At 43.8% G+C, this 10,493-nt stretch overlaps 1 protein-coding gene across 1 annotated transcript in view; it reads right to left on the reverse strand.

The window, feature by feature from the left end:
- The window catches only part of afg2a (AFG2 AAA ATPase homolog A), a 119,744-nt gene extending 109,308 nt beyond the window's left edge, over window positions 1–10,436 (reverse strand). Inside the window, exons 1-10 of the mRNA XM_064973946.1 lie at window positions 10,172–10,436; window positions 8,823–8,947; window positions 8,468–8,625; window positions 7,997–8,055; window positions 7,034–7,687; window positions 6,760–6,889; window positions 6,563–6,619; window positions 6,294–6,417; window positions 5,234–5,335; window positions 3,950–4,103 (exon numbers count right to left, since the gene is read on the reverse strand). Coding sequence (XP_064830018.1) covers window positions 3,950–4,103; window positions 5,234–5,335; window positions 6,294–6,417; window positions 6,563–6,619; window positions 6,760–6,889; window positions 7,034–7,687; window positions 7,997–8,055; window positions 8,468–8,625; window positions 8,823–8,947; window positions 10,172–10,340 — 1,732 coding nt within the window. The 5' untranslated portion in view covers window positions 10,341–10,436. The remainder of the gene's footprint in view (window positions 1–3,949; window positions 4,104–5,233; window positions 5,336–6,293; window positions 6,418–6,562; window positions 6,620–6,759; window positions 6,890–7,033; window positions 7,688–7,996; window positions 8,056–8,467; window positions 8,626–8,822; window positions 8,948–10,171) is intronic.
- Between the last annotated feature and the right edge of the window lie 57 nt (window positions 10,437–10,493).

Here is a 10,493-nt window from a genome sequence, read left to right on the forward strand (position 1 = left end):
CAGGGAAGCCTAATTTCTGCTTGAATTTCTGGTGAGTGACCGCCAATCTAATATCCAAAAGTTACTTACGTCTGTAGATAATAATACAAGAAACGTTCTGAGCAAATAATGTAAGAAATAACAATGAAAAAAACTAAATACTACAAAGCTGGCTAGGAGCTGAAACCAGGGCGTCCTTGTCTGTTGTACGCCATCTCTCTTTGGTCAGCAAGGTTCAAATGAACTATCTTCAAATAATGAGTTTCAAAGTTTAGAACTAAAAAGGTCTACAGTTACAAAAAGAATACTCATAGCACATCAAATCTACAGTGGATTCGGAAAGTATTCAGACCCCTTCCCCTTTTCCACATTTTGTTATGTTACAGCCTTATTCCAAAATGGATTAAATTGAGGCATCAACCAAGCTAGCTAGTCATACATGAAGCTTAACACACAATGTAACTACTTTTTGTAGAAAAAAAATGCATACATTGCAAAAAAAATTATATCTTAAAAACCAACATTTTAAGAACAGTACAGGCTTCTATTCTCCTGCATTTTCCAAAGGGCTTCCCCTGTTTTAGAAGGCTTTGTAAATAGTTGGTCCGGATGTGGCACACAGCAATTTACACTGTTTAGACTGAGGAAATGATTCATCTGCCACCACTAGGATCAGTTCACCATCATAACGACAACATAAAGACGCCTAAAAACCCTGGGAGAGAAAGCATGCCGGGACAGGCCGACAGGACTCCATTCAAAATAGTGAAAAACACTTAGGGTTGATCACAGATGGGGACAAATTAGAGTAAAATTAAAATCAATAAGTCTACAACAGGCTACCTTGGTAATTTAATTCTTAAAACATCTATAATAAATCACTGTGTGTTTATTTCATTAATACAAAAATAACTCCAAAATATATTTGTAATCACGCTTCCTTTGGCCCTTGAAATGCTCAGTCTGATCAAGTGGGCGTGAGGAAATACATTTTCAGGTATTTAAATACACAGCCCTGATTGGATGACAGGATGGTCAAGACCTCACCCCCTTACCTAGATGAACAGCCATTGATCTATTATAATCAGATCACATTGTGATGTCATGATGTGGGCCAAAAATCCCCCCCACCTGAACAGGCTGAAATTCCAAGCAATTAAAAAAAACAAAAAAAAACAGCCTTTACACAAAAAAGGCATTATCATGTTGAGTGTTAAATTGACCTTATAGTGTGAAAAAACCACACCCTTTTAAATGACTATACACAATTAACTCTTCACCATCATTGATTTCTCCCTTTACGCGTTTTTAAAACCTGTTAAACTCTGAGCTAAGGGTACCCCCAGAAAAATATTTTGTCAGAAAATAAAAAGTGACATACCATTTGAAAGCTACAGCCCTTGTCGTTATGGAAATGTAACACAAACCTAACCGCTCACAATGTCATTAGAATCCTGCACCCCTCCCCCTAAAGGCCATAAATCATGCACTATGGCCATATTCATAGAGTATGCAATATAGGTAAACATTTAGTAAGCTTGGGAATTGTCCCCCACCGCTATGAGACACCTTCCTTAACCATGTCCAAAGGGCAATTACAGGTGCACACAGTGGAATTTCACCAGCAAACGCCACACATTCGACCATCCTATGACAGGAAAACCTTTTAAAATTAAAGATATCATAGCATGCTCTACAAAGAATGTAGTCTACCTATTGAAATACACTTGTGGCCTGGCCTATGTGGTCAAGACGCGCCGGGCACTCAAGAAACACATATCCGAACATAGGAGTAGAATCAGATACCAAGACCCCAAAAGTCCAGTCACTATGCACTTTATGACTGCCAGACACAATGTTGCCTCATTAAAGTACATGGGTATCGATTATATCAAAGTCCCGAGGCGAAGGGGGGACAACGATAGACTTGCATTGCAAAGAGAATAATGTGTAGACTGCTCTAATTGGCGTTTGTCTTAGGTCTATAAATATGGGTGTGGTACACTCCCGGTGAAATGACCTGACGAAGATCCTTGCAGGATGGAAACGTTGTTTGTATATTCATGAAAGTATGTGGTTGATACTGAATTTGTTTCGCCACCCCACTTAAAGGACGCGGGTGTGATCACACTTGACTGCAAGGACTGATCTTCCATGATATCAAAAAAGTACAATTTTAACCATGTTAAGGCTTTACGGTGTTTGTTTACATTTCATTTGTTTAGAAACATTGGAGTAAAACAAGCTTATACTTTGGGTTTCCGATGGGGTACGACAGTTCACCTAAGGTCATGAGGCATTTATACATTATATCCTTCAAGACACAATGGGACATATCAGAATTGATGTAGCAACTGCTGATTGCCACGTTAAATTAGACAAAAACATATTGAACTCGATGCACACAAAAATAACTCACTTCCCTATTCCCATCTGCTTTTCATGCTAACCTAACACAGAAGCACACAAATGTGCAGACGGCCGTCTTGGCCTTGTCATCTTTCCCTTTGTCTACAGAGTGTCCGTCTCAGGTGAGAAAAATAAAGAATTTTAAAAAAGGAAAAAGAGGCAGAGAGAGAGAGAGAGAGACAGAGAGAGACCAGGAGAAGCTACAAATAGCCTTCTGCAGCCGGGTCCTGTCTAGCCTACAGCAAGCAGGGCACCATTGTACTGCTGGGGACTGGGGGAAGGATGTCAGAAGCCCATGACCCTGTCCTGGGGTGAGAAGGGAAAGGCAGGGGGGGGGGGGGGGGCAGCTGGTCGTGGGGTCGGTCCGTTCGCGTGCATGACACCCTCACTGCCCTTCTATTTACAGGAAGAGGCGATGCAGCGAGCCACGTTCCCCCTCGCAGGTCATTGTTACCTGAAGAGGACTGGGAATTGGGGGAAACAACTGGGGTTCCTTGAGAAGTTTTCATGACCGTATGTTGTTGTCGCAGACGGCAACAGAGGAAAAAACACACATCAACATTGTGGTGCTGGACAGGGTCTATTAGAGTTGACTGTCCCTTAACTCAAACATAAAACACACACACACACACACACACACACAGTGTGGACAGTGGAGAAAAATGTGGAATGGGTTGAAATGGGTTTGTGTGACCGATACTGTATCTGAACTACCATTATGTATGGATCCATAGCATTGATAGCCTTGATACGGTCGGATAGAGAGATCCAATCTTCTCTGGAGACGGTTAGTTTTTCCTGTGGTGCACATGTGAGGTTCTGTGTTTGTCTAGTGCTTTGGGTTTCAGCATCGGAGAGAGAAGGGGGGGAATCTTCCCTCCAGGGGTTTTCTCTGAAAACACTGCCAGTCACGTCTGGCCTCTGCGGACAGTAAATCACTCTCTTCACCAGAGCGCTTCCGTGAGCCGAAGTAGTAGCCCTCCTCAACTGGAAATGCAATACGCCACGTCCCCGAGACCACCCAAGAGGCTCTGAGGGTCACACACACACCACACACACACACACACACAACAGGGCCTCTTAACCGACGGCCACAGAATCACCCCAACATCCTGTTATCCTGACACTGTTTACCGGCTAGGGGGATTGGGTTGCAGGGTTAAGGCTATGTGGGCCATGAGGAATTTCACAACAAGTTTGTTTTTTACTTTAAAAAGAGTTTTCTCAATGGGATCCACAAGCCAAAGTAAAAGCCCACATCCTTAGGTCAGGAGAGTCTCAGAGGGTTGGTGTGGTGAGCCACTCAGTTTCAGATAATGAGAAGCTACAATACGGTGGTGAGAAAAATGGCTTTTTCATAGCGTAACCAGCTAAATGGTGTAGCTAAAAGCTACATTGGTGGACATTAGTATAACGAATAAACGGTATCATATACCAATCCCTCACCTCAATTCTTAGGCCTCCCATTGGCTATAGTGGGTTAGGCCATTGCTCCTGGATTGGGCCAAGCATACAGAAACATCACATAGCCTTTGCTTGCGGTTAGCCTAGCGTTACTTGCCTGCCTCCTTGCAGACGGCGGCCAGGTCTGCCCCGACATATCCATGAGCGCCGTCCGCTAGCTGGGTTACCTCGTCGGGGGTCAGCCTACAGGGCACAGAGGTCAACAGCTTCCGTAGGATGTCCGCACGCTCCGCCGCGCTTGGTACGCCCACCTGTAACCGTACATTAGTTTCGCGAGTTTATAGTGCATCGGCTAGCTAATCCTGATTGAAATACAGGGAAGTGTTGTTAAGCAAGAGCAATTACGACCACTAACAGCCAGCTTGCGTAGTAACAAAAATGGAGGTTGGGTTTCTCTGTCAACAAATGCTTCAATGGTGTCAGACTACTGATGAGGCGAATTCTGCTTGCAGAGACCAAGTTAACCTCCCATTTCATGTAAGAAAGTCATGACCATCAAGCTTTTACGGAAAGAGGATCATTTTGTACATGTATTAAACTGCGAGTTTGACCAATTCCAGTCCCCGTGCTTAGGGGGTGCAGGGTCCTCCCCGGGAATATTTTTACGTAGAAGGATGGAGAAGTTCAGTTCTGGTGACTGAAAAATTATACTCCAAAATGTATGAAAATAAAATCATGCTGATACCATCTAAAATATAACTTCCACCTCCAGAAATGGACACAATAACATATTGGATCATGCATATAGCCTAGCCTATGAATGGTCTATATTATTAGATGTGCTATTTAGCAATAAGCATTATCACCTGTAGCCTAACTGTAGATATAAATACATGGGCTGAAGCATGGGATTTTTCCATCTGCATTTACCCCATTGGACACAACATCCTGATTGTTATTATTTACTAAAATAATATATACTTTTTTTGTTTCTATTGCAAAGTAAGTCATTGCCCTTTTTAAGACGCCATTACCCCTTTAAGAGCTCTGTTGTGCAGCTGCACAAAACTGCATTTGTAAAACGATGCCACGTGTGCAATTGAAGGAGTAGAGAAATAAACATGGTATCAATGGAAAACTGGGATCCCCCTCTTTTTTAACAGAGGCCAAAACCTATTTCAAAATACATGTGCCAAAACTGTTTAAAAGTGTTTCCCCCGCGATTGCATTAAGAATTGTTGTGCATTGACTGCTTGTCAGAATACATGCTTGGCTCTCCCAACTTGAATGCGCCTCCAAAGGAATATTACGCTCTCGTAGTGGTTCTACAATGATCTCAAAAATAACCTCACCAGAATCCATATGACAGAAATCTGTCGCAGTGACTGAGAACTTTGACCCCTGCATAACCTCTTCACTCTGGCTAAACTGAATTACCCACCTCCAGTTCCTTGTCGAAGCGTCCGGGCCGGCGGAGGGCGGGGTCCAGGGCGTGGGGCCGGTTGGTGGCCCCTAGGACCAGCAGTTGGCCTGAGTGGCCCTCCTGGAGGAAGAGACAAACCAGGTCAGGGAATAAATAATAATATAGATTGATAATCAATAAACGAGGCGTTTGAATGTAAGAGAGGGATTGGAACAGTAGGTGTAATAAATCATTAATCATAGCCCTAACCGATGACACCGGCACTAAAAGTTCATCAAACATGAACAACATTTTCAGACTGTAAATGTGTCTAAGGCTTAATAACTTACTAGTTTACATCTTCTGAAACCATCAGGCATTATCTGGCAATGCAACATTTACACTTTAACAGAGCTCCTTGTGCTATATGCGAAAATGAACGTCCCTAGCTAGTTTACACGCTGCTGTGTTTTCCGAGGGTGGTCCGGCTGAGAGAGGAAAAATGATTCCATTTCCACCTTCCCCGCTGACCTCCCTCCCAATACCACAGGGCTATCAGGGGGGCCTAAACACAAATAAATTACAGTGAGAGAGGAATTCCGTGTGGGTGCAGGAAGTGCTTTCTTCACATTCCACAGCAGCAGGCCCATGGTGGTTGGATTATACAACAAGCCTTAGCATTGGTCTGGAAAACAGACAGCAGGAGGGAGAGCAGCTGCTACAGTGCACCATCTGCACCATGGAGCTGGGCTGGGGAGATGAAGATGTACTTGGCGATAACGTGATGCTAATTTGGCACGTCATGGAGACCGGCGGTGATGGGTTTCCCAGGCTCCCTGTGTTCTCTAAGGGGGAGGAGGGCGGCTGTCGAGCCATCTCTGATCGTGGGCCTGAGCTCTCTTTTTCTCATTAGCCTGATTCGCTGACAGAACACTCAAGATTCAGCAGACACTCAGGAGATACAGACAGAGAATGTCTGAAGGATGTCCAGGAGAGAGCGGGATGTGTTGGATGTCAGTCTGCACTTCCAAGGTTGATGTGTTTATAAAATATAAGTATCACTGTCGAGATTATGTGTATACTCTGTAATTGCACTCACTGAACCAATCCCATCCATGAGAGTGAGGAGGGAGGCCACAACGCGCTTCTCCACCTCGTTCTGAGCCCCCTCTCGCTTGGGACACAGAGCATCCAACTCATCGATGAAAATGATTGCAGGTTGCCTGTGTAAACAATGCAAAGCCTTAGTTGTTGAACACTTCTTAGAATACTCTACTTTTTGTGTAGTGAAACGTATAGTGATGATAGGATTTAGAAAAACACATACAAAAAGGGCACAAATACAGGACACTTGTTTTCATTATTTACCTTTGAGAGGCTTCTGTGAATATCTGTCTCAGTCTGGCCTCTGTTTCTCCATAAAACCTGTAAAGACAGGTTGAACACAAAATAAACAAAGGTAATTTGGTTTGGCTGTATGAGCATCACTAACCCTCAATATATGATCTTGAACTTATACTTGGTACCCAACCACATTTCATTAGGTAGGAATAATGTGACCATACTTGCTCATGATTTCTGGACCGTTGATTACAGTCATGTGTGCACCGACCTCATTGGCTATGGCTCGTCCAATCATAGTTTTTCCTGTTCCTGGGGGGCCATAAAGGAGAACTCCCCTAGGAGGTGTGATTCCTGTATCATCAAAAGCACAAAAATGCATAAAATCAGAGTTGAGTTTTCATGAATTTGAGCTACAGCAAATTGTTTTTAATTAATAATTTTCCAATTCAACTCGGTACAGAGTGCCACCTTGAAAGGAATAACATATCTGTGTACCGTAGTTGGAGAAGAGCTCTGGGTGTTTGAGAGGCAGTTCAATGGTCTCTCGGATGACATTCAACTGGCTGCTGAGGCCCCCAATCATACTATATGTGACTTTTGACCTCTGGGCCGCTGTATCCTCCATTTGCTCCTCTTGAGCCTCTTTGTATCTGTCTCTGAACTTCACCTTAGTGGAAAAGGAGAGGCAGTAGAAGGTGTCAGTGCTCAGAGCTCCACCAGGGGGAGTAGTCAAGTGTTTGTCTGTGTTGGTCTGCTCTGGGCTGAGGGCACTCCTATCCTCCATCTCCAGACTGAGGCTGCCCTCCTTGGGCTCAGTGGAAGTCTGGGGGTTGCAGGAGGGAGTTGGGGGGACACATGGCACACAAAAGGGCCTGCAGGGGGTACTGGCTGCAGGACCAGGCTCCCCCAGATCCCCGGCCTGCTCCTCCATGGTCAGGAAGCTGAGCTGCAGAGACAGGTCCATGGAGGTGGAGCCCAGGGCGGAGGTCATCAGAGAGGTGTCATCCGGGTCAGGCTCCAGTCCCGGGGAAGGCGGGGGTCTCTCTAGGGAGAGGCCGTCCACCCCTTTCACCCGCTCCACCCGCAGACTGCATGCTCGCCCAAAGTACGTCAGGGATAGGGAGTTTCCAGGGAGTGGGATCTTTCCATCTAAAATATAACCATTTGGACACTTACTATTAAGGTAATGCAATGCAAAGTTTTACATTGAAAAGTTGCATATCCCTTGCTATATTTTTTTTATTTTACCTTTATTTAACTAGGCAAGTCAGTTAAGAACAAATTCTTATTTTCAATGACGGCCTAGGAACAGTGGGTTAACTGCCTGTTCAGGGGCAGAACGACAGATTTGTACCTTGTCAGCTCGGGGATTTGAACTTGCAACCTTCCGGTTACTAGTCCAACGCTCTAACCAATAGGCTACCCTGCAGCAGCCCCATGAAAAATAAACTGGCTTACCCAAAGATCGGAGGAAGAAGTTACTGAATTCCTCCGAATTGAGCGCATCATCCTTTAGTCTGCATTGATAAATGAAAAGCAAAAGACAAAATGTAATATTCATCATGCAATTAACATAACTGTGAAGGAATTTCTGACTCATCACTGAATTGACTATAAAACTGTTGTTGCACGTGCCTCAACAGCAGATGGCGACATTAACCTATAGTATAAAACTTCATCACCTGACAGCAAGGAAACTGGTCTACTTTGTGCTGCCATGGGTGTATGTGCCTTTTGTAAGCAGGATTCAGACATCTTTGACTTAATAGGAGTATCAAAAACAAATATTTCCTGTCATGAAGTTGTCCTTCTTCCGAATGTACCAACACCTCTAAAGACCCAAGGGGAATACGACAGCAATGGCAGACAAATACATCATTGTTCATCATATTTATGGATTTACAAGTAGCTTGAGCTCTACTGCTTTACCTGGTGGAGAGAAGCACCTCTTCTGCCTGTAGCACAGGTCCTGTCAGGGGATGAACAGTAACTCCATCCCCAGGCTTCACTTTCAGGCTGTTCTGAGTACTTTTCAGTAGGCCAACTTTACCGCCAGGGAAAGACGCTGCCGGCCAGGCCAGACACACCTGGGGGGGGGGGGAATCAGCATATAAACTTGGCCTGGAAATTATCCTACAGCATTTGGGTTAGTCTAATATTATTCAAGATCGACTGTTTCTGGGTCAACTGCTGATATTGTCTCCCCATTGTTCAATTCATAGTCAATAAGTAAATGCACGTATACAATATACCTATTACGTTGATGAACACACTGTTGACATACCTCTTGTTGCCCAGAATTGCTCGACAATAGGACTGGTCTTCCAATGCAAATGTTACCAGACTTCATTGCATTTATGCTCAGCTGGACAAGGAACACTCTGCATCTTTTGGAAAGCTTATCATCCGCTGTATACAAATGTTGACATGGGGGTGACATGTAAGACAATATGAGGGTAACACGCATGGCAAAAGCTGTGTGATCATGACTCTTAGTTCCACCACATTACACATAAGTCAGTGGATGAAGGCGTCTTTTGGTTTTGTTATGCTATGGTTTTGGAAGCATAAGGACCTTATCTTCCATATGAGCGAGAAATCCTTTTTTTTTTTAAACAAAATATTAAATTGATGCACACCTTTATACGGTTTGTGTTCCCACACGGCCATATCTCCGAGTTACAGTGCGTGTTTACAGAAAACAATGTTGACTACCTGTGCTAATTATATAACTAACTATCTGTGTCTCCTAACACATGTGTGTAAATGGGAAAACGGACAACACAAACTTGATGTCACGGAAGAATATTGTTGGCTACAACTGTGTTTAAACCGGTAGAAACAGTGTCCTGCACAGGAGTCTGCTGAGGGGGGTCATAATAATGGCCAGAACGGAGCAAATTGAATGGCATCAAACACATGGCAACTGTGTGTGTGACGTCTTTGATATCATTCCCCTAATTCTGTTCCAGCCATTACCACAAGCCCATCCTCCCCAAATAAGGTGCCACCTTATAAAAGTGTGTATTTTCCATTTGTTAAAATATTTTCGACCTGATATGAAAGTAGAGGGATTTACATTTCTATAACATCCCACAGTTAATAAACTATTTTAGTTTAGATTGAGTATTTGGCTTTCAGAGCCAATTCGCCTTCAAACGGAACAGGTGTGGTCCTTGGACAGTTAGGAGTAACGTTAGGCTCCTTTAGTCCATTATTGGGCTGTGTGTAACCATATGCAACTTAACCAAAATATGGGTCTGTGTATCAAGCTTACACCAGGGCCCTCTAACCTTGTTCCTGGAGCACTACCCTCCTGTGGGCTTTCGTTTAAATCCCAGTTGTAACTGACCTGATTCTGTTTATAAACCAGCTAATTATTAGAATTTGGGGCGCTAGATTTGGGTTGAAGGGGAAACCTACAGGACATTAGCGCTCCAGGAATAGGGTTGGCGAGCCCTGAGCTTCACCATACATCCATCAGGTAAAATAAGTGCATGCGCAGTGCTAGAGCTCTTCTTCATTGGTGAACAATCTTCATGGTAAATGACATTTCCATTGTATTCAGACATGTTATCATGATAGTATCATAAGTGCAGCAAAACTAGCTAACAAGATACAGTAGCTGGCTACCTTTCTCAATGAATTCAATGACAGTGAACGAGTTGGGATTCTTGCTGCCTCCCCCCTCGTGCCCCGAGCTTTGCAAGCTAGTTGAGTCACTGGGGCCATCTCTCAGTCCGCTTGAGTTGTCACCTTCAATGACTCTCCTAACTTTGCTTTTGTTTTTCTTTGAAGACATTTCTCTAATTCAATTTTGCAATAGCATAGCTACATGTATAACATAACTTTGATCACAAGCATGGGTGAATCCGCTAATATACACTTCCTGGTTAAAGTTCAGTTCCTCCTCTTTTACCGTAAAGCGTGTAGTTAAATGACGTAGTAAATGCTG

This window comes from Oncorhynchus masou, chromosome 9, assembly GCF_036934945.1.
Source record: "Oncorhynchus masou masou isolate Uvic2021 chromosome 9, UVic_Omas_1.1, whole genome shotgun sequence".
NCBI classification, from domain to species: Eukaryota; Metazoa; Chordata; class Actinopteri; order Salmoniformes; family Salmonidae; genus Oncorhynchus; species Oncorhynchus masou.